The sequence below is a fragment of the Linepithema humile genome, chromosome 7 (genome assembly GCF_040581485.1).
Source record: "Linepithema humile isolate Giens D197 chromosome 7, Lhum_UNIL_v1.0, whole genome shotgun sequence".
In the NCBI taxonomy this organism is placed as follows: Eukaryota; Metazoa; Arthropoda; class Insecta; order Hymenoptera; family Formicidae; genus Linepithema; species Linepithema humile.
The window spans coordinates 19,635,829-19,661,133 of record NC_090134.1 but is presented as its reverse complement, the minus strand read 5'-3'; the positions used below and the strand labels follow the sequence as shown (position 1 = coordinate 19,661,133).

Genomic DNA, 25,305 nt, shown 5'->3' with positions numbered 1-25,305 from the left:
CTTCGTCCACTGAAAGCGTACCGTGGAAAATGGCTCATTAGTATTCAGGTGAAAAACGGACAGTCGGAATCGTACACGTATAGATTATTGACACCTGCCGACTGATCTTTAGCACCGAATTTCAATCTATAGAGCCGGTCAACGCAGAAACAAGGTGGGCTAGATTCGTGTCGCGGATTTGGCATACACGTCGATATTCTGTAGCGTATATTCTGTCACAAACCATCGTAGAGAAGAGAAATATAATTTTGATCCATAGCCAGGGATGAATCTGAATCTCTGTCAAATAGATTCGCGGTCGGGAGAAATTGTGCGTTAACGAACGTGTTTGAAAATATATATAAATAACGGTACATTGCCTCTGCCATCGCTAGTCTATCAATTATGCTAACACGAAAGCTCCAAAAGACTTGTCTGTGAAAGCATGGACGTGCATGAAATCCCGTTTAACTCGCGCTATCGATCCTCTCGCTTATCTTCTTAACTTTACAATTTGCACGGTTCGTCCTTTTCCCCCTGTTGCATTATCCAAAACAGATATGCGCGTGGAGGCTCTCCCTCGCCTGTCGGTGCTGCCAAACTACCCCATCGTCTTGTGCAATAGCGATACGTGGCGTTGCAATAGAACGATCAGCCAGCCGATCGGTATAACCCCTTGAAATTCCACGCTCCCTTCCTAATTTTGATTCCAGAGGGAGACGTTGACATTGACATGCCCTCGCGCATTATGCTCCCGTTCTGTTTTATTTAGGCAGCGCATCGCGTGCAGCGTACTATTACGACGCCGGAACCCACGGCCGAAATCGCCCTTATTCGCGAATGTCGCGCGTGCGTCGAGACCTTATGTTAATAATCACATTCAATTATCGTACAACGTAAATTAAAACTAATTTGATTGCGTGCTCTTAATAAGTTCGCAGCGCCATTTTATGACGTACAGTAACGCTCTGCGGGTCAGCGATCTCGCCGCAACTTTCATCCGAACCAATTACTTCAGCGAACGCTGTAATATTGCATGCTCCTACAAGAAAAAGAAAAGGCGAGTGCTAATAATGTGCCGTGATTTTATATTAAGTTTTCACTTACAACATTGTGTAGTTTTGATTAAATCAAGAAAGAATTCTGAAAGTGTGCAAGTTCTTTATTAATTTATTTACTACAAAGATATATATGATATTGAAAAAATGTATAACTTACAAAGTAGCTTTAATTTACAAAATTCTGATTCAAAATACATTTCGTACACACTTAAATCATTTGCAAATCACCAAAGTGCATTAATCAGCCCCGTTATGCAGCAATCCGTCGCCGCCTCATTTTCGCGAAACTATTTTACGATCGCGTTTAGCCACTTAAATTACTGGAAGCTTCGTCGCGCGTAATCGTCGCCCATGTAGCGCGATAACGCCACGCTTTAAAAAGTTCGATTAAACATAAACCAGTCGGTGAAAATAATTATCGGCGGGATCGGTGACCTAGAAGCATGCTCACGAGGATTTTTTCGCGAAACAAACAATCGCATTCTACCCTTTCTCCCCTTTAAGCCTTAACAATATCATCGGTTCCTTTCGGAAGACCAGACCGCCGGCACGCAATTTCTACGGCGTTTAACTGCTAAGCACTTCGGTTCGGCTCACGCATTTACGGATTGAGTGCGGAAGATGGGAAAAGCAGCGTGCCAGCAACGAGAGAGGAAACAGATAGAGTAAAGATAGGCGAGGAGAGACGGAGAAAGTGTACGGCAATCTACTTCGCTCCATTCAATCAGCCATCGATTTCTTCGATTTATTGGCCGGTTTAGGAGAAGACGTATGGACGATGCCGCCGTCGGCTGTCGTTACTTTGGTTTAGGGGATGACCGCCCATATTTTCATCCTCCAGTCTTTACTCCCTACCCCCCCGCATCTCCGTGCAATCCGCGCGTGTATGTATATCTATACATATAGAGATATCTCGCATTCGCGAACTGTCCGACCGGTTTTACGTGCAAGGCAACGACCGACTTTTCGAACCCACCGGAAACTCGCTGACGGCAGCCTTTCATCAGAGATCTCTCTCGCCCTTTAGTTTTTTCTTTTTTTATTCTCTCTTTCCTTCTTTTTTTTTTTCTTATCGCGGAAGTTTTTAGAAAGTCAACGAGGCGGTGGAAGTCTACGTATCGACGTGTGCGCCTGCGATAGTTACCAGCCGGGAATTTCTCGAATCCGCGATGGGAAACGAAACGACACCGACTGCTCTACATAATGCAGCTCGCACGACACGTCCATTCCCCCGAGCGGATCGATCCGCTCGATAAGGTATCGATGAATAACGTTGCGTGACATGACAAGTCTCCCGGCAGCGGAATATATGGATGAGCTACGAAAATAGAATAAACGAAATTGCGCGTGCATACGTAATACGTGACATGCGCTGTGCAAAAGTTCGGCGAACGAACAGTGCCGGCATTTAATAGATAAATCGATATTAACGTCACATTTTGACCCCATTTTTTTGTATCAATTGATACAATCATGAAATAGCAATTACTTACACAAAGATTATTGTTATTTACGGAATATCAATATATTTTGATATACAATTTACTAAATGCATTACTAACAATATACTATTGCATTCCTCGTCATGTAGCACTCTATATGTACAATCCAGATTTGGAGAATACATTTGTACGATAGGCATCTCGCTAAGCGTAACGTGACAAATGAACGGATTCATATTATCAGTAATTACATCAGAATTAGCAATGGCTAGCATTAATTCCGTCGTAAATACATTCCGATACTTTGAAACGTTAAATACTCAAGCCTTAATGACGGATCAATGCACGAGTATAATCTATTTATGAAAATTGCGAGCGTGCCGCTCGCCTGGACGCGAATTGTAAATCGTAAAGTGTTGTAAACGATCTGCGCGTTATCGTGTAAACGCGTGTACGAACGTTGATTTCACCGGAAAATTAAAGGTTTCAATAATCGAGAGATTTGTAAACAGCCACTTTCGAAATAGTTCAATTTTTGTACGAACGTAATGCGTATTTATTCAATTACACCTTTGATCAACGATACTTCACATTCACAGGAACGCACAATTATAATATCATTAATTCATAAAGATAGAGTGCAGCTAAAATAGCTTATGAAAGCAATGTAAATTCGATGAATTTTCAATAAACGATTTCAGATAATCGTTTTACTCTGCATGCCTTCGGCCAATGTATTAAATCGAAAATATTGCAGTCCTCAAATTTATCGATTATTTCTTTAATAAAATAACGTACCAATCACAATGACGTATGAAATATTTTTCACGTGTTCCATATAAAGGATAATCGATTAACGCGAATTCATATCTTACAACATATCGCGTACGCACTTGACTTCTAGCATCACCGGCGGATAACCCCCCCAGGTTCTAGTATTATTTCAGGTATATACACGCACGTTAATACACCGGTCGACCGCGTGTGCGTACCGCCTCCCACATATTCCGTCCTGTTTCCGCATGCCCGCACCGCGCGCCTATCTGCGTCCATGCGACCGTACAATCGGCGGCCATAAAAAGCGATAGCGGCCGACGGAATATCTGCGAAACGCTCCCGAGGCTCCTGCTTGCTTTTATTCGTTCACCCCGCTGCCACCGACGCTTTCCCAACACGGCTATCTGCGTGCCGTTCGCCCGATATCAGCCGGGTATAAATGTATCATTAGGAGAACACCATTTGATATCGGTCGAGTATAAATATATCATTAAGGGACCGCGCGCACACACGGTAATCCGCAGGAGTTTAGCAATGTGTGTCTAGCGATCGCGCTATTTGCGCTGCCGCGATCATACGCGGCGTAGCGCGGCTGCAACCCGATTCGATACCTATTTCCGGACGGACGAGCGATATCTTACCGCGCTCATGATCGGTTTGGTGGCCCGGATTACGTAGAATCGAATTTCTCTATATAACCGTCTCGCGGAATAAGAGATGGGATCTAGCGCTCGCTCGGAATATGGTACGCTCGGTTTTTTGCCAGGAAGCCGCAGATTTTATCGAGAGAAAAGAGAACAGTTTAACATGGAATCGCGGAACAAACGGGATAATGAGCAGAACTAATTTTTCTTACTACCATTTCTGGAAAATCATACTTTGCACAAGAATTATTTATTCACGAACGTAGCGCAGTCGCTGTTTTTATATAGAATTTTTTATACAGAAATATCTGGTATGGTTTTAAGAGTTTAAACAGTTATTTAAGTTTTAAACTGTAGTCGTATATTAACGGTAATTTTATGGAAAAAAAAAAACATTTTTTTGTCACCGAAATGTCGCATGTCGCATTAATTTTGATCACAAGCTCGCAAAAATATCGCTGCTGCCGAAATAAACAACCGAGTGGCGATCGCGATCTTGACAAAAATACGTCAACACTGGTAACGATGCTTCGGACAACGCGCACGATATTATCTCTGACACCCCCGGGAATTCATCCTCGCCTCGGCGAGTGCCTTTTATGTCCATAATATCGAGAGCGTGTTACGCAGTCCCGACGGCGGCATCGCAGATCGCCATTGGCCGATAACGATATTCTGTCAATGTAACGCGCGCATCGGGATGAGGCCGGGGGTTGTTGGTTGTCGTCACGTGTACGCTACGAAGGGACCGAGATAGATGAAGGGTAGGTCGAAGGATCTTGATCGCGTCACATCGTCGCCACGTCGAAATGCTTGCTATACGATGTGACAGTTATGCACCGGAGATGCCCGATGCCCTGTCATTACGCGAGGATAAATCTTTCGGTAGGACCGCGCGGCTTCCAGATGTTCGTCGAGATCGCGTCACAGATGAGCGGTCGCGGCGTCGAGCATGAAACGCGACACAATGTCAGCCGCGGGAGGAAGTGCGTTATCTGCGGAACGCTCTGCGCCGAATATCGGCTTGTTTGTGTTTATCCGCGCGGCCGACATGTTGACGGTAATACGGGCGAAACGATCGGTTTGGACTAGATGAAGTTTGTATTATCCAGGTTTATACTACATCCCGCTGGTGAACCGATTAGCCGCCATATTAGCAAATCGCCGCGAATGTCTGATTCAAGTACCGCAGCAACCCGTTTAAGAACGCATAATTTTCAGAAGTAAAAAATACAAAAAAGTATACATTACGGAGAAATTACATTCATTTTAAATGAATCGATAATTTTGCTTTATATTGCCGTAATTCTTTGTTAGTATAACTTCGTCCTAAAATTTTTTACATAAATAATATTTAATTTTAGATTTTAGAATCTTTAATATAACTAATAATTTTTTAATAATTTTTGTCTTAATGTAAAAGTGTCCTTAAATAAAGTAAGGAAGCGCGAGATAATATTCAACTTTCGTTCTGCGATATGCGTGATGCTCGTACTGATACAAAAAAAATCTAGGAAATGGCAGAACCGTCCGGAAACACCAGTTACGATCCTGGCAGGCAATTTAGGATAGTGTGGACACGTCCGCCATAACCGTACCGGATGTGTCTGGACATATGGTATGCGCACGATTAAGCTAGGGTGACCAGACCTTCCTCAGTTAAAAGAGTTTTCTCATTTCCTCTATTCCCTCTATATCGTTAGTATTCTTGCGAAATTTCTTACAAAATTCTCGTAATATAGATAGCAATAAATAATATCGTGGTAACTTTATTTTTTTGACGATAATTGTTGTAAATTACTTTTAGTTTTATCCCCAATAAGTTAATATTCTAAGAACATTTATATTTTTCAGTTATTTATTTTGTGCTTTGCTAAAAATGTTGATTTTATGATTATAATAGTTTTTTCCTTCAGTCTTATTTATTACAGTTTTTCGAGTTTATTATAGAATAAAAGATAGGTACGAATAAAATCAGAGAAAATTGTGTGTGTATGTGTGAGGTTATTTGATATTTATGTTGAAATCAAGTTGGTTGGTCGGAGAGAAATAAGCGGAAATAAAATTACGCTCTTTGCAAACACTCATTGAAAACATGCATTTCAAGGCCCATTTTAAAACTTATTTTCTACCTCGTAACGCAAAATCCGACAAGTTACAAACCTGTGCATTCGAGTCAAACGCAACCCGAGAAATTGCCGCCGCGGCAAAATTACATAACCACTATTATTTCCTCTAAACGTCCGTTGCAAGTAATTGTGCATTATTATTACATTCTAACAGTGTCAAAAGAAACAGTTTTGCGTAACAATCGCGGTATTTCCGCTCATTCGTTTGCCATATAAAAAACGCGATGCGCAAAACCAATTACATCGTACTGAAGTTGATTCGAAATTCTGTTCCACTACTTCATATACCCCTGTTTACTTGAGAAAACGTCGTTCAATACATAGATTCCTTTCACAATCACGAGGCGTGATTTATTCATACAAAGACTACATCTCTCGAAAAAGTAGTTCGCCGAAAAAGGCGCACGATGAATCGCGTAGCGAGAGAATTGCCTTCGTAATTTCAAACGTCGAGCGGTGAACAAGGGCAAAGGCGAAAACAAATTCCCGTTCTCTCGCAACTGTTATACAATTCCCTGTGAATGTCAACGCCGACTGAGGAAACAACGACAACGTAGAAGAACCGCGATCATTCGCATGTTCATTAAAACGCAAACGAATTCCACGCATTTTCCGTGCCAAACGCAAACAGTTCCGTCGTCGCGTCTCTCCCTCCCTCATTCTATCTCTCTCCTTTGTTATAGGTCGCACCAAACGAATTCCGCGTAAACGATTACGTGCCACTCTCTCGTGTAACCGACGTCGGCGTTACTTCTGTCGCCTGGTCGTTCCACGTCGATCGTAGACCGATGGCGACGTTGTTCTTTGCACGGCAGACGCTCGGTCTTGCGGACCACCGGCGTGTTGCAAGCGTTGCTTTCTTTCTCTATCCTTCGATTTTTCCTTTCCTCGTTTGTCATATGCGCCGCACGACGCCGCGATATAGCTTCGTTTCATTTGCAACCGCATCCATTAATACTCCTCGTTGGCGTGGCCTGTAACTCTTCCGTGCCGTGCAAGAAAATCGATGTCCATCGACTATGCCGCCTCGATACTTCGTTTTTTTCCCCAACCCTCGGTGAAACCGAGCGAGTAAATTAGAATCTTGAATCGAACTCAATCGGCAAGAGAATATATGTTGCTTTTCACCGGAGCATGTATTAAATTTTTTTTTTTAATAATTGACTTCTGTTTATATAGTCAAGTAAATTATTTTTGTTTCTTATTATCTTACAAATTTGTTTACCTTGATAACTGAATTCTCGCGCGAATTGTCAGATGATTGAGTTTACAATCGAGAGAGCAATGGTTTTATATTATTCTTGTGTTTCATAATTGTGATGAAGGTATTGATTTATATACCTAATCCGCCACAATTCAAGCAGTTATCGCCTAGACAAGTTCCGACGTTTCCAGAGTAGTTCCGCGTGAGCAATTACGTGTGCGAATAGAAACCTTTGTTACCATTTCGCGCTTGGTCGGCACCAATGTTCAAATATACAGTTTTCTCTTTTTGCCGCGTGCACCTTCGCCTTCTCCGCCGCCATTTGTCACACCTATCGTACGAGACCGCGATAGCTTCGTTTCATTTGCAACCGCGTCCATTAATACCGCACACGTTGTTTTCTGCCGTCCCTCACGTGCACAAAAATCGATCTTCGCTGACCTCTCCCGCGTGGTATACGCTGAATTATGCTTTAATGACGAAAAATTACATGTGCAGCGTCAACTACATCTGTTAATGACAGATTCCTTGACGGATTTCGAGTCGGCCTTTTCTGAGAAGAACTTTAATGAGAAACTATCATTTGCCGCAACTTTTTAATTTTCAAGATTAAATATCCTGGCAATCAAACTTTAAATTAAATTTCTGTTAAAGTATAAAATCCAGTTCCAATTAACTGAAAGATAAGGTTAGTTTATGTTTTCACTTTTGAGAAGCTTAATTTGTCAAAACTTTTAATTTTCTATATTAAATATTTCCACAATTATATTTGCCATCAAATTTTCGCTAAAGAGATCGCCTTCCATTTTACTAGAAAGTATTTGAATAAAAAATGTACGTCTGTAATAGAGCTTGTATATACATAGAGGAAGCGAAGGGATTGCAACAGTTAATTGCTCTCCTGTTATTATCGTCAGAGCATCGTCTCAATGTTCGAAGAAGTTACAACGAGTAGCTACATTACGCAATACGGTAATACAATTTGAAGATTAATGATCATCTTTGAAAGATTGCAAGAAAAAATACTTGATCATCTGCTGTCCGCCGCATACTCCGTAGTAAGTAGCAAGTTACTATCTGATTATACAATCTTCCTAATGACAGAAGTGTTGCAAGTTTGCGACTTCATCGTCGTCTTGCGATGCAGCTCGTTTAAAAATTTGTTCTACAGTGCATTAAAACTGCCTACTAACTATAACTTTTTACTATTTCTCTATGATACCGTCAGGATATGTAATGCAATACGAATAAGTTACTTCCCTTCGCTCCGGCGCAAAAAATGCATGTGCTTTCTAGATAATGGGATAATCGAGATTTTACACGGTTACACGGTTTCTACACGGTTGCAGGAGAAATATGACGAACGCGACATGTGACTCTGACGAATTTCCCGATTCTCTTTCTTTTTCTAATCCTGTGTTCTCCCCTTTGTGTTCCGTATATCGCTAAAAAAGAAAAGATTACCACCACGCGGAATTCGACGAAATATTCATGCCATCGTCGTATCATACAATACGGTGCATTGTGAGATTGGCGCGTTATAATAATGACACCCGGTATTGTTGGCATTTTTTATACCCGACAGTCGTCGTTTTATTGACTTCTGCCAATCGGAACGTATTATTTATTGATATGCATACGCGATTTCTGTGCCAGTGCTATCACCGGAACTAATGCTGCGCAGACACTGTGAACGCTGATGCTGACAAGCTGAAGCTTAGCAGCATCGATGCGCACCTCTTCCCCGCTCGCAGGTAATCGTTCACGCGATATCCCCGTTACCTGAGCAGATTTAAATAATATTCACTTTAACAGATTTCAGGGCGAGTTTCATTATTTTTCTCGTTTCCACAGTAATTCGTGTCCCGCCGGGAAATATATTTCGCTCGCGCACCCACCTCGACGCTATCCCCTTCCTTCTTCGGACTCGCTCTTTTTCTAACGCGGGCGCTCCTCGCACCTGCCAAGCCACGGCCGCTCCCCTTTTTCAACTCTGCTCAGTCACTCTTTCTCCCCCCCCGATCTCCTTCCGGCCGTACCTCCCTCCTGCTCGTGACACACCGTACACTGTACAAGCGACTTTTATCGTTTTGCGCCGTTTATGTTTATACGCTGGAATAAGGCTCCAATGGGCTCCCTTGCTCGCCATGAAATTGAAATCCTGCCTTTCCTCTAAGAGAAGCATTCATGCGCTCTACTTCGCGAGCTGACCTATCGTCCAAGTTATAGGTACTCGTGCGCGAAATGAGACGGATCGGACGGTCGATGAGCTATTTTTCCAGTTCTTTTCTAAGTTCGTCATATACACCATCGGCCCCAATCGTTCGCGTAGTATTAGAACGCTTTAAATGTCAAAAATAATTTGTTTTCATCGCGATCTCGTTTTTATTGGTAGTCAACAAAGCGTAATCGATAGATTTATATAATTTATTCAAAACTGTTTGTTTTTGTATTATTTCCACTTTGAATTTAAAGCATAATATATTTTCTATTGTGCAAAACAGTCTGCTGTCTCGACAGAATTTCAGTTTTATTTATTTCTTTTATTAAACTGCCAACCAATCGATCGAAGCGGTCACTTGCTGACCGTAGTAAAAAAAATCGACAGCGAGTCATGCATTCGAAGTGCCTTTTTGGCCATGAGGATATCAGAACTTTGCAACATATCGAACTCGTGTGGCGGCATTGGTACGATGAAAGATCTCCGTTCGAATATTAATGAGGTTCCTGTCTCGTGGCAAAAGTTGCGAAATCTGGCGTTAAGCGGTCGGAACGTGAGTGCAGGCGAGGGAGTAGCTGCGTGCCCGGGAAACCGTTGCCCGGATTTGGTGGCGATGTAGCGTTTTCGACGAGACGAAGGGAGAAGCGCAGACACGGTAGCCCCTGAGGCGGTGGGATGAAGAGGGTGCAGAAAGCCCTTATCTTACCTGAACTCCTGCGCTGCAGTCGGGCATTCATAAAGTCTCGAGTTAAGCCTCTCTCCCCGCCTTCTCTCCGCTCTCCTCATATCCCATTTGCGTTCTTTCTCCCCCCCCCCTCCCCACCCCCTATCTCTTTCTCTCTCTCGTCTATCTGATAGCTCGTCACTCTCGCCATTCCTCGGTGCGCCTTCCATCTTTCTCGCACTTATCCAGCCACTCGAGGTTTCTAACGTACAGTGGCTTGTACCGGCTTGACCGAGAAGATATAATCCGCTGCACACACTAGTTACAACCCATTAGTTGCCCCTAGCTAGCTCGTCTACCTTCTCTCTCTACGCGCCTCTCTGCTTTGCTCTTCCGCTACGGTTCTTAATAATACATCCAGAAGATACTTAATCGAGTCTCGTAACTCATTTGTGATTCGGTGGATGCGCTCTCGTTCTTTGCCCCTTCGCCCGCTCTCGTCTCTACCTTTGGGAAGAACTTTTCATCGACAGCGCTTTCGGCGCTAGGAGCGCTGCCGGGTCCACCTGAAAACCTTTCCGACTCGGCGAAATTAAATGACCACGGCCCGCCTTGAAGTTTCGATCCGCTGATTTAATCAGCCCTATCACCCCCGGCGTGACCCTCGCCGGAAAATTTGATTGTCGGCAAAGCCTTAGCCGGCGGGCTGCCGCTTGTCGCGGATTTTATAACTCGAGTATTTTCTCGCGGTCGTCGGTCAATGGTGTATTCACGGAAAATTGCAGGTTGAAACGCTATTTAGATCGGCCGACACCGACGCGATAACACGATAAACCTTCTGTCCGATTAAAGCTATATTGACTAAAGCGATTAAAGATTAAAATAGTAATCGTGTCAAATATATACGTGGATCTCTTAATCTTTTATTCTCTACATACATATATCTTTAATGTTGAAACAATACGTTTACGATTTTCAAAAAAAAAAAAATAAACATTTTTTAATGTTATGTAAAATTAATCGAGTTTTCTCTATTTTTATGAAATAGTATTTTCTCTCTTTCTTTTTTGCAAGAATAGCATTTTTAGTCAATCTTGTTGAAGATCATTTGATATTACTGTAAGTGGAACGGAATTGTAAGATAAATTTTTTCTCTTTAATTCTCCTCCGGAAGAAAGAAAGATTCATTTTCGTTGTCGAGCGAGAAAGTATAAGAAAAGAGTAATCCTGAGAAGACAATTTGCTGTCGTGTATAACGAACGACGTGTACGATGGCAATTACACGAGCGCGAGCTTCCACGAGTAGGCCATAACGAGAAACGTTTACATATGTATATTACCGCGTTTATTTACGTTCATCGATGTGCAACAATGCCGCGCGCGTTAATTGCAGGTGCCGCGTAGACGTGTTATAGTCCGGCCGTAATATCGCCATCAACCGTGAAATGACGCCGCGCACCCGTCATTAATTTACAAAACGGTCATTAGAGCGTGAGACATACGAAGTAGCTTCTTCTGGATTTGGCCGGAGGATGGTGCGGTCGTTAAAAAATGTCCGATGAATATGCATAAGCCGGCCGACCTTTAACGATCCGCCAAATTAGAATATACAACCTCGTGAAAGTTATGTAATTTCGTGTCCCTTGTAATTAGTGACTGTGTACTTCTCGGCGTCCGCCGACGGGGGTCGCTTTCCGAGGGCGCATATCTTTGCAAACATTATAGCGTGAAGAAACGCGACTGTGCGAGGCGACGACACGCCATTCACTGTCTATCGTGTCACTTATTTGACGTAACATTTAAAAATGTCGCGCTAATGTTCTTTAATCCGAAATAATCTCTAATTTTTCTTATATATCTATCAATATTTTCTACACTTTTCTCATCGCATCGCTTGTGCAAAATTAGCAAAGAAGACGATATTTGTAGACAATCACGAGCGCGCAAGCATTTTCGAAAAATCCAAACCGGGATTACAAGTTTCCACGTCGGTCGTTTTTAGGCTGGCCAGTTTTAGGTCATGAAAGCGCGTGGAGCTGCGAAACGATAAAAAATCGCGCGAATGGGACACAATGCGCGACAATGGATAGCCGGCGCTTTACTTTCGTTATTTTCCAACCATTTCCCTCTTCGGCGTCAAACATCCACACCATTATATAGGCGTTCTTTTACGTAAAACCAATCTGTAACATATGATGCATTGCTCAGCTGCGCGCACACATGCCGCGGCCCCAAAGTCCCTGATGTATGTGGAACAGGGACGGTTCATTGGTCTGTTTTAGGGAAACGGTTTCTGTCCCGGGGGTGTATTTCGCTTCTGCCGCGACCCAACCCAGGGTGATATTGGATTCATCATTCAAACATCTTCAGAATCGCCCATCCGCGCCAGAATACAACAAAAGTAGTATTTGCTTCGCAAGAATCAACCAACTTGCACGATCGATAACAATAAAAATAGCGCGTTCTAAAGCATGTAATATCGAGATTTTCTGCAATTCGAAAGAAAAGTTATATATTAAATTAAAATACCAATTAATATTAAAATATAAATGTTTTGCTATAAAAATCGCGACATGTTATAAGAATAAAAGGAAGTTTTCGATAAATCTTCCGTAAATACTGAAGCAACTTAGTGAATGCAGCAAGGAACGCCACTGCGTGATTGGCTAAAAAGTGCTTCGACTAAAAGCAGCTAAGCAATCTGAAGATTGGGAAGGTTAAAACTCGACCTTACCGCCCACCGATGCTCGCCGTTACGTTCTATAAAAGTGCGTTGTAAGAGCCCTCGAGGTATATACTTTTCTTGAACGCGGCACTCCTGAGAGAAAATTCTACGATTTTCTCGATAGTTGGTTACTAGCTTTCTATCTCATCGAAGAGAACGTTTACCGTTTCTTTTAATTTCCCGACATGTCAAAACTTGAGAAAAAAATCAGACGCGCCGCCAACGTTATTAGATCTCTATAAAGCTGAGTACATTTTCAGCGATAAATTGCATTATAGTTTTTCCACATAAAATGTTCTTGCTTGTAAAATGATTGCTTTCCAAAAAATAAACCACTCTGCATCAAATTTTTCTACGTGCTAAAAATATCACAACTCCGCTCGCTCACGAAGGAAATAAAATTCAAGCTTTAACGAATCAACGTTGATAGCTACATTCGAGAATTACTGTCTCGAAAATGTCAGCCTATTTTAGGAAACACGCATTTGGTATGGAGCAGATAATAATGCGAACAGATTATAAAACGAATATTCAGTTACTGACGCGTTGCATTTTACGCGTGCTTTGCCAAACTCACAAGTTTTGCGATAAAAGCAGAAGAGTGATGCCTGACTGTTTCAGTTTCGAGTCACATCCGTTAATTTCAGCATTGCTTATATTGTTACCGGCAATTATTTTGCCGCGATCAACACTCTAATTAGAACTCGGTATTACGGCAAGCTGCTAATTATAGTACGTACAAATAACAGCGTAATCTTCTTTCGAGAGATTCTCAAACAAATAGAGTAGTATCTTTGAGCTGCGTGCTCAATTTTCGTATCCATATTCAATCTCGTGGAATCTTTCAAAGGCTGCTGATTGCTAATGTCGGAACATCCGAAGCGGCGATCCGTGAAACGACAGCACACACGGAGGCGCGCCGCCTCCTTAATGATACACCGGTCCCGTTGCGCGTATTTTTCTGGCGACGCATTTCCAACGATTCATTAATTGCTGACCTTGTTAGCGTAGCATTGTGAAACGATAGTCCCGCGGCGGTGCTTGAGCGGTGCCCGCGGGAGTAACCGGGAGCACGACCGGGAGACAAAGAGGATGCAGACGAGGGAGACGAAGAGAGAGTCTTGCTCGGCATTGTCATGCATTCAGAGCCCCGCCATATAATAATGCCCGGTTCCTTTGTCGCTTATACTCGCCCCTGTTTTCCGCCACGCTCCACTCACGACCGCCGACGTGCATTGCCCTGTTCGCTCGTATTTCCGCGGTGACACCTCGTTTACCTTCTTACGGTCACTCAATACATGTACATCGAAATTCTTTACAAAAATTGCAGGCTGATCCAAATCCATCAACTGACTCGCTGCGTTTTATTTTACCGGTTTTTTTTTTGGTCGACATAGAATAAATTAAACGATCACAATATACAAAAATCTAAAAATCTTTTTTTAATTATAAAAGCTTTACAGATACATAAATGTATTAAATACAGCTGATATTATATATGCTTTTTTTTCTCTGCTCTTGCAAATCGAATAACGTAATTCCAGGATATTGGATTAATCGCATAAATTTTTGCCGCTCCTCTCTAATGATAACAGGATTACGGAGAAACAGCTTTTTAATCCTATTTTCTTATCAGTTTTGGGGATCATCCACACGAAGTTAATCAATACCACGCGTTCTTGCGACATCATAAAAACATCTCTCCCGCTATCCAAACAATCGATAGGCCGTTAATCCAATTTATCGTTCTTTACCGCCCACATCATGATAAGTCTCTCTTCGCGAATGCAATCGTTTCCTTTTTCATGATAAAAAATACGCCGTTCTGATCAACGGCAGAAGTGATAGTCGTAAAAATCAGCCAGTTACCAACTCGCCGCCGTCACAGTAACGTGGAATACTTTTTTGCAATTTGTATCACCGCGCGCCGAAAAAGAGGTGAACGCAAAGGCGGAGGAGGAGGCGGCAGGTGAAGATGGCTATGAAGGTGAAGAAGGCGGTAGTGGGCCGCGTTCGGATGTTGGAGCGACCGCCGCGCTCTGACGAGGGACAACTGGGCCAATCGATACCGCAGCCAGTGGTGGCTGCCGCGATAGAGAGAGTGAGAGAGAAAACACGAGAGAGCGGAGGGCGCAGGTTGACGGAGGGGGAGGGTGCGCGGGTACAGCGGCAGGGAAGACGGTAGGTCGATGGAGTTGCGGGGACGGCGGGGGAGCGGCGATGCGAGAGTGAGAGGAGAACGAGAGCGAGGGGAGAGGAGGGGTGGATAGCGGGTAGGATGTCGCGGGGGTGGCAGCCGGTGTGCCACCCCCGCGTCGACCACCGACGCCCCTCCCGCCGCGGATGGCGCCACGATCGCCGACATCCTCTCCGCGTAGCGTGGCTGCCGTCGACCTCTCCGAATGTGCCGACCAACACTGCGCAGAATCGGCTTGCGAAGGAGCGTTGTACCACAATGTTATCAGGGCTTGTCGTTTTACCTTGTGTCCCCATTGTTGTTGATTTCGTCGAGCCGGTAGAAAAAAGAAAAGGACAACGAGCGGGCGGGAGAGGGTGTAGTGCGTGAGACTCGTCGCGGTCGAAAGTGAGACGCACTTTCCGTTTCTTCCGGAGAGAATCGCGCGAGACGCGCCGCATCATTGACGTTTTGCTGTGGCGAATCGCTGGCGCTACCTCCTGGACCGCGATCGTTCTTCTGTCATAACCTCGAATCGAGTGAACGCATCTCAGCGGGACATCGGCAAACATCATAACCGATTATGGAAAAGGCATCGCATCTCGTGTTTCTTTGATCTACATCGCGGAAGGACCGGTGAATTTTACGCTGTGAAATATCCGAAGACTTTTTCTCTTTCTCTCGACAGAAATTTCCAGCTTTACTTCTGTGATTATATAGAGATAAAAGGGACTGTGAAATTGCATAATAAATTTTGCTAAAGCCGCGTAAAGCTTCGTGGTACCAAATCTTTGCAACCACACGTACTGTAGTGTTAAATCATGGCGCGAAATGCGAAAGATGAACGTCCGCGTTCAAGCTCGCGCGTATAGTGAGTTTTTTTCGTCAAGTGAATGCTCTCGGGACGATCGCGTAAGATATACGTGTGTTTATTCTTACGGACATCGACCTTGTTTCTCGTTCACGTGGACTCCGCCATTTTCCAAGGAACGTCATTGGAAGGTTCAAGCCTTTTACGTGTGTATGCGTGTGAACGCGTGTACACACGCGACTACGCGAATCTGCGCGCGGCCGAAATTGTAGGAACAATACCGTGCCGGAAGTGGCGAATGGGTGGCCTGTACGACTGTTTGAGATGGAAGTGAGTAATAGCAGAGTAAAGTGACCGCTGTATTGGTCGTGATGATCATCGTACGGCCATAAACTGTCGCCCGTGTGATTCAATTGCTACCGCAAGCCGACCCAGCAGCAACGATGCATCACTACTACACGCAAGAAGACATAGATCGCGTTGGTAAGTCTGGATGAATAGGATGTTTGTATATGATTAAAACGCAGCGACCGCGTCATAGGGATATCTTGTTTCATAGAAATAAAATCCAACAGATAATTAACATGTAGTAATATAGTATGACTTTTATTCAACACATTTGCTGTAACTACAATTTTATAATATATTTACACGATACATGAATCGTATTTTAATCGAATTTTGGACAGGTGATAATAAGCAATTTTATTTACAAACTCATTATGATTTTAATATCCGCATATTGAGAAAACATGACTTGGATCGAAAAGGTAATTGCCCAAAACTGCACACAGCTGCAAAGTTCACTGACGGTGCTTGAACAAGCTCGAATATCGTAATCTGCATTGCAGATCCGGTCGGTATATAACTTCGGGGAATTACCAGTCAGAACAAAATTCCATTTTGCTTTAAGGTATACATACTGTGTTACGTGTTATCGCATTATTGCGGCGTATACGTGTAACTATTTAATCATTGTCAATCGAACTTTCATTATCAGATTTATTACGAATAATTATCTGCAACAGGCGCATTTTTAGAAGAACAAACAGGGCGAATAAGCGCACACATTATTTTGTAATGTATGTATGCTTTGCCACATGCAGATAACGTTGCATAATATATCCGACGTGTAATATATTCGTTCTTTTTGTTGCGAGAAGGCATGCAGACACTATTCTTAACGTTAACGTGCCTATTTGGCAAATATATGCAAGTTAGATCCCAAGCGTACCGGGTGCCTCTTGTATTCAGAATTATATTAGGTCCTTCGGGCTTTCCGCGCTGGTCTTACCCGGAATTTAAATTGGACCAGATACGTTACAGACGAAATGAGGGAATGAAATAAAACTCTTATAGTGCTATTCCCGGCTCAAAAACTTCGGGAGCACAATTTCGTCCCAAGCGATTATCCGCGGGATTGCGGTCAAACACGAATTGCTCGTTTTTTACATCCTCAAGCTATTTTCGCTATATAAATTTTAATATTCCCTGTTAATATTATCATAAGAATTTTAGTATTCTAGCATAATAATAGAGATAATAGTAGTGATGGAAAACAGAAAGAAGCTAAATATTAGATATTACACTTAATTTTATTCGGCGTTTCTTTGACAAAGATTTCTAGAGAACCGGTGCAAATTTATCTCTCTCTCATAGTTGAGAGAATAAAAGAAAACCTGACAATCGTCTATCCAATAGTTTAATGAAATATTTACATCCTTTCTTATGCACTTGACAATAGTTCCGTTAACCAGAATGAATCGCAATCGCGCGGACGTAGATGACAAAACTATGGCGATATCATTGGGCTCGCGAACTCGAGAAACAATGCGGGGGCGAAAGTGTAGGGCACATTGTGCATTGTCCGTGCAGTCGACCGACGCACGTATTTCTGGAGCCCATGGCGCATTGTGCTTTAAGGCCGTAGCTCGTAAGCAAATTAGAATGGCGCACGTGGCTCGCATAAGTCGACCCACTGTCTGCCTGTGTGTGGAATACGTCGGGGTGGATTTGTACATCGACAAACCCCTTTCCCCGCGCGTACTTTCCGCATCCGAAGCCGGCGGGGGTTTTCTCCTCTTTGGCGCCCAAAGGGCACGGACACATCGGCAATTACGCCACTTTATTGCTAGGGTTACGTGTCGTGCGTGGAATTAATGCAATCTCGTGGAGGGAGGCGAGCTCAGCTGCGTTTTTCACGGTGTAAACGTTTTCACGGCCGCGAGGCGACTCGAGGCGGAATCGGGATACGGGCCACCCGCGTCGACGATCCGCATCTGCAATATGTCGCATAATTGAATTCGGCAAAATCGATCGGATTCGCTTACTGCTTAGCGGGGTGTGCGCTTTAAAAATATCTGTAGAGCAGGAGAAACGCAGAAGGACGCAGAGCGCATCGAATTTTCTAATTGCTCGCATTTTGCTCACATTTTATACTTTATTACTTTTGTTTTTTGCGACATTAAGAGATACTTATATATGTATATTTAATCAAGGTTAGTTGCTTATTATAAATTATGATTAGATACAAACATTGCTAATGCTATGAATGGTTAATGACATCAGGACATTACATGACTGCAAACTTATCTACGTATAAGAAGTGTAAATATGCCGCGCGAAAGGGTTAAGTCTCTTATCTAAAATGAAATTACACTTGATAATGATCGTTGCGTAAATACGTTGCAGATGCGGTAGCGCTTCCCTCTCATAATTTGCTCTTTATTTACTCTGTCGGGATAAGTTGAGTGCCGCTATCATCATAGACCTCATTCGTGCTCTATCATCATTCTTTCATTAACAATAGCAAAGCGGGAAAATAAAAAATTACGCTTTTTGTTGCACTTGAATTATCAACAATAATTATCTAATGCAATCTTTGCAACGCATAAATAAGAGGTTTGAGATTTATGTTTGTTGAATTCAGATCTAAGAAAAAAACGAATTTTATCTATATGCTAAATTAAATGCGAATAGCGTATTAGTATAATTAGTATATTCAATTTTAGAGTTTTTAAAATATATATTAAAAGTTTGAAAAACTTAGAAAATTTTGAAAGCGTACGAAATACTAAATCAACCATGCAAGGGGGCAACGGAAAATAGAGCAGTCTGAGTGTCTATGAAAGCGTTAATGGCTAACGGTACAGCCATCAGCGGACAGGAAGCTTCACATTGATCGTTCTACATTCACTTCGGCAAACAACCATGGCAGTCTGACGGTGAGCGTCGAATAATTCGCTGCCCCTACCACCTGTCTAAGCGACACAACACAGTCGAAAAGTTTCGGACAAGGCAACTCCGACATTTAGCCCAAAAAGCGGTGCTTACGAGCAAACTCCGCGAACGACGAACATGCTCAGAATTCTCTCTTCATAACGCAATACGTCGCGACCTTTCTAACGAACGGCGCGCAAACATACGGCAAACAATGCGACGGCTCATTCGTCTTCGAAAAATCGCATTGCAATTGAAAATTTACAGACCAGGCATGACGCTGATATTTCTATATATGCATTTATTTTTTTCTTTGGTTTTTGAGCTGAATGCGAGTGAGAGCGGAATTACGGTGTACGCGAAACGCCTGAGCTTTATTAACAGTAAGCAATTAACGTTTTTAGAGAAAGCCAATGGGCGCTTATGTGGGTCGCCGAGATGAGAAGGCAATTGCACGCCCCTTCGCAGCCGTTATTTCATTGGGTGAGGTCGTAAATAAAAACGCGCCAACCCGTTTCTCCTCGGCTTCGTCTTCGCGTGCCGTATAGATGCGCACTGCAACTATAACGGTACTGTCGGTGGGAGGAATGGGAAGGGGATGCTAAAGTGGAGCCTTTCAATTCGCATCCCTCTCTCAAGCTCGATCTCTTCCGTCTCCATGCCGCTATTCCTCGTTGTGCCGCATTGGCAGAATTCATCTTGGCAAACAAAAATCATATCGCATATATTTGTCGCCTCGGTGTTATATGGACTTCAGAAATCCGCATATATAGAATAGTCGATGAAACGCGGATATTAAAAGAAGGAATATATTTCCGAAAGAATATGAAGTCGATTTTTTCTTGAACGTTGAATGGCGGTCATTAAATATTATGACTTCTTGATTCTGAACATTCTTAGTACATTAAAAATTTATTTTCTCTTAAAATTCGCTCGAAATATGCAGTTGAGTAAATTCTTATTTTATGTTCTTGGAATCTAATTTATCTGAATATTGTATCTTCAGTGTTAAATAACTTGTAACTAAATTTTTGAGGAACAAGAGTTTCGAGTACATCCAAAATGTATATTCCTGCTATTAATTCCTACACTTTATCGACCACCCTATATACACGCATACCCGCGTTACGATCAATACGTGCGTACGGTTCATGAAGATGATAGGAATTATCCTTCGCATTAGTTAGACAACATGTTACTACAGTAACTATGTTAAGCAGTATAACTATGTCGTCTCTTTTTATAGAACAAATATACCTAACGTAATGTATAATGATCGCTGTTACATGAAATAGTAATATCTAATGTCTCGTCGATCATAGCATTTATCGAATATTAAATGAGTCCGTTCAATTCAACAAAATTATTCACGGGCACTTTGATATTCTACAATTTGATTAGATGTATCATATATATATATATATATATAATTAAAGATTTATTTATATATAAAAATTATATTAGATGTATATGTAAACCTAAGTTTGTAAATAAATTTTTTTAAATAAATTTTTTTATTTTCTATGTATTATTAATTTACAAACTTAGGTTTACGGATATTTCTAATATAATTTTTTATATATAAATAAATCTTTAATTATTTTTCCGATAACACGCATGTCGTAAAAACATCTGAAAAACGTCAAGAAGACGTTAGGAAAAAAAATGACTTGTTGTCTGGATTGTTATTTGATATTTTTGAAGTAGAACTTTTTTTTTTTGCTGTAGTTGGATTACATAATAGGTGTTTAATCCAATAAGATTTTATGACATAATGGTGATAACGAGCTATGTATATGTAACTCTATGTATATTTTATTCTGATAATGTTTAACGAACGAAGACGCACTTTTTAACGCCGTACTTTTGCTTCATTGGTGAAATATATTAACCACCCAATCACGATCTCGTGCACGACTTCCTCTAGGCCAATAGCGACCCGAAAGGAAAGCGAAAGCTTTAATGCAGAAAACTGTTTAACTCAATTTCCTGTAAAATGGTTGGCGCTAATAAGATTCATGCGGAACAAAAGCGCTAACGTAAAACAGGTTACGTGACGCAAATGCACAATTCTCCGGCAGCCGCTGCACCAAAAGCGTGCAACAATTTATCCCCTGGTCACTCAAATTTAGCTAGATACGAGAAATTCGGCTGGCCGTAATGTACACTACCATGAAACTGAATTTAACGCACTACGTATCAATTCTTTCGGTGCAATTTCGTTGTAATTTTGCCTAGTCTGCCGATGCATTGCCCGCCCCTCGGTTAAAGCATTACCGGATAATTACGCCATTAGCACGATGATATTACGGTTCAAAGTGAAATTAAATATGTTAATCTATCGCGTTATGGGAATTATTGACTTGAAAGGAAAAATTAAATATTCTAAAAAAAAGATGCAACCCAAGATCGATCGTAAGAAATTAAAGTTTTGAAACATTTGTCATGATTTCACGCTCATATGTCATCTATAAAATTAGTATCACGAAAATCGCAAACTCAAATGAGACGAAACGCGGTGGAGAATACGGAAGTAATCTGGACAGGGGCCAGGAGCTAATTTCTGCAGTTTGAGTTGATAAAGAAAACGAGACCATTCGACTACGTAGCTAGTTAAATTTTAGCCACTTCTATTTCCAGTTTGTACGTAATGGCGAACTAGATGCCGATATATATTATCAACTGTACTTGTATGTTGACGCTAATGAAACGATATAAATTTCATAACCCAATCTTTTAACAAATAAGTTTCTCAATTTTAGATAAGAATTAATTTATTCAAATACGTTTATACATATTTTGTATGATAAAAAATATTAACTGAAATTCAGTGTTTGTTGAGATTCTGTAAAAAATTATATATTCTTTACTTTAACTTCCATATATTTCAAGTAGAAAGTTTTGTATCACTAATATTTAGCGAAAATTTTAATTAAGTGAGCAATATCGAGAAATATCTTAGATACCTTTGACCAGATTTATTGATTCGCATTGGTACGTGAACGTATTTGAAGCGCAGGTAATCGCAAATGTTTACCTCTCACGAACACAGAATGCAGGATCAGAGTCAACCAATTATTTCGAAGCACGAACGTCTAGCCGACGCATATCGATCCGTCTCGAGTCCACGGAGATCCGTCAACGGATCCTGCTCTAATAAACATTCATTACCCTTCAAGCCGAGATCAACCCTCTAGATATTGACAGCATCGATAGTTTGTACAAGATAGTAAGGATCGCACTGAGGGCAAGTGAAAACTTCCACAATGACGTTAATACTTATCTCTTGTGGTTTATTTTTTATACTATATGATTACTGTTTTAAACAAGCGCGATATTATTATTCAAAATTGTATAATAAGTGAAAAATTACCATTATTTATGAAATAGAAAACAAAATTTTTAAAAAATCTTGTTACATTTAACATGAGTTTATATTTCGCAATATTGGAGATATTGATAACAAAACAAGAAATTCACCGGGCAATAAATTTTACTATTACCTTCTAGCGCATTTACTATCTTGGTGAGGCCAATGGCACGTGCGACTTTACCAAACACTCATTAGTGATCCGAATATGCCCGCGAGATGTTTACGAAGACAGACGTTTGATCGTGACGAGTTGGGATTGCTCAAAGCAGAGCGATAAATTCGCTTCTTCGAAGGAGATCGGGACATTATGGCGAGAGCTTTGTTGTAAATGATAACACACGGCACGAACGTGTGCAATGGACGGAAAGACACATTCATGCTCGACAGAAAGAGAAAATAGCCCCAAAGACAATACTCGTTCGAATCCGGCTGCGATATTGCTTCTACGTGGATCCTTTCTCCATGAATACGGAGGTCGAATTGGGTCATTACGTTCCGCATGATTTAGAGTGATAAAAGTCGACGCCGACGATTCGGTGTATCCTCGGACTGTTCGACGTCGCCATCCTCTTGATGACGTAAACGCGCATTAAAGAACATGAAACGCAGCGAGCCTCGATTATTTACAATTCCGTTCTTGTATTCACGCTGCTCGGTGAAGAGTAAATTTTCCATGAATTTACAATCGACTGCGCCACGCGCCAAGAATGCGATTTACATTCTCGATAGTGCGCAACTGCCGCCACCACCGTGCGATATCTCGCAAATATTATCTCTTCGCTTGAAACAACGTGGACAGCATCGATGCGTACATCGATGACATCTGAAATGGAAGCAATAACGACGGCCGTCTGTTAATGCCGTATGGCGTATCATCGCGACTGAATCTTTGCGGAACGAGATCGTGGTCATCCTCATCGGCGCCCGGGCGATGATGTGCGCGACGTTACACGAAGTAGAGGTGTTAACAGTAATAACACATTGGCGGGATCTATAAGAGGTAAAGCGCTGATCAGAATTCTCGAGCACGCATCCCCCTGGATTACCTTCATCGTCCACTATCCCGGGGTGGGTTGGCGTTCGTAACGTTGCACAATGTGCCGCCGACAGTTTGTCCATGCCCCTCTCCGCGCCAAAGTGTCCCTCATTCCCGAGCCCCAATCTCGCGGTGATCAAGAGACAGGCTATCGGAAATCACCCCACGTCGCCATTATCGTTAATCAACCTTTATGTTTACGTAGACTCGTCCGCACCCTCTCTCGTACTCTCGCACCTCTTGATTACATACATCGCTTAAGTGTCGCGGAATACGCGTATTCTCGTAGAATATACGATCGTGAAATGACGGAAACGGCAAATATTGTGATATCCATGGCCATTTATGGCACAATATATTTATAAAATTATTTTCGCTTTATTATATTTGCGTACACGACTGACTTCGCGCGGACAACGTGACCCTCCCGAGATGTCGCTCGATATATTATGAAATCGAATTTCAAATCAAAACGAGTTGACCAGTAGAAATCGACGTCACCGACGTAACGTACTGTTATGTTCTATTCACGAGCGCAGCGAGCTGTGTTCGAATGAAGCAGGAAATATGCACTTTCTCGAAGCTGATTCTCCCAAATCCAATCTTTGAAAATATTGTCTTCAGCATTCGTAACGTCACTTTTCTAAAGAACCGAGCGTTCTCGAAAAACCGTTTGATTTCGAATGTCTGATGGGTCTCAATATACACGCTTTAACGATATAAGAATGTTGCAATATGCGGCATCGAGTAACAGAATGAAATAAAACTTGTATGAATCGCGCGGACAGATGATAGATGATTGCGCGGAACACATAGTAAAACAGAGCTCAATCTTCTGAACGATACAGATGGCTAGTCCGCGAGGCGGTAGAAATTAAAAAGTTATTCTCTTGATTTTTCGCATAACACAACGCGATAAAGTGCAAGCCATTGATCTTATCCAAAGAACGAAACACGTGATTGTTTTTATATTTATATAATAATACAATTTAATTCTGCAATTTATTATCTTTAAGAAATTATCTGTAAAATGTGCAATTAACGCATATAGAAAAAAAGGAAAAATCCGACAAAGAACAGCATAATTGCGTTAAATATAAATCGCACGAGCGACGCGTTTTAATTTACGATTGCGATACGTTTCGCGGTTGAGCAATCTGGAAAATGTAAGATCAAACAAACAAGCTGTATGAGCAATAAAATTCGTAGGTTACATCGATCCAGAACAGACGAGTTTTCGAAAGTGCGGACTGCAACTCCGGCGACACATATCACGCACGCACACCCGCGCGCCCTCATACAGTTGACATTCCGGAAAGATGGTACCGTGGTGTACGTATAAGGTCGAAGAGATCTCCCGGCGGAGAAAAAGGTAACCGTCGCGCTCCAGAGATTCCCTGGCCGACAGCCAAACACCCAACAACCAAGAAACCCTCAGACTCAACTGTATCCACTCCATCCAGGGACTTACGTACCTATCTCTGATCTTTTTCTCTTGTCTTTACGTGCCTTTCGCCTTTACCTTCGCCTCGTCTCGCCTCGTCTCGTCCCGGCTCGACCTCAAATTCCATTTTCTAGCTCCGCACTACCCCTTCTTCGACGGCTCACTGGCCCTTTTCGGCTGTCGCTCTAACTACGCTCTGTCACTCTTGCGCTATCACTCTCGTTATCACTTTCGTTATCGCTCTCGTCTTCCGCTGCCTTTCCCTGAATTTAACCACACTTTCAGCGGTTTCCCCTCGACGACCCCATCTGACCGTTCCCTATTCGCCATTCCCCGCCCGTGGTACGTCGCTCACTCGTCTTCATTAAGAGAACCGTGTGCAGTGATTAAATAAAGAACA

General features: G+C 42.1%; 1 protein-coding gene across 7 annotated transcripts in view; it reads left to right on the top strand.

Annotated features, from left to right (window-relative positions):
* The window catches only part of Ten-a (tenascin accessory), a 482,645-nt gene that overhangs the window by 291,007 nt on the left and 166,333 nt on the right, over positions 1-25,305 (top strand). Inside the window, exon 1 of one of the 7 annotated variants that reach the window (XM_067358592.1) lies at positions 15,237-16,316. The exons of the other annotated variants lie outside the window; for them this stretch is intronic. Within the exon in view, the coding sequence (XP_067214693.1) occupies positions 16,277-16,316 (40 nt within the window). The 5' untranslated portion in view covers positions 15,237-16,276. Of the gene's footprint in view, positions 1-15,236; positions 16,317-25,305 lie in introns of those variants that run through there. 7 annotated transcript variants of the gene reach the window in all.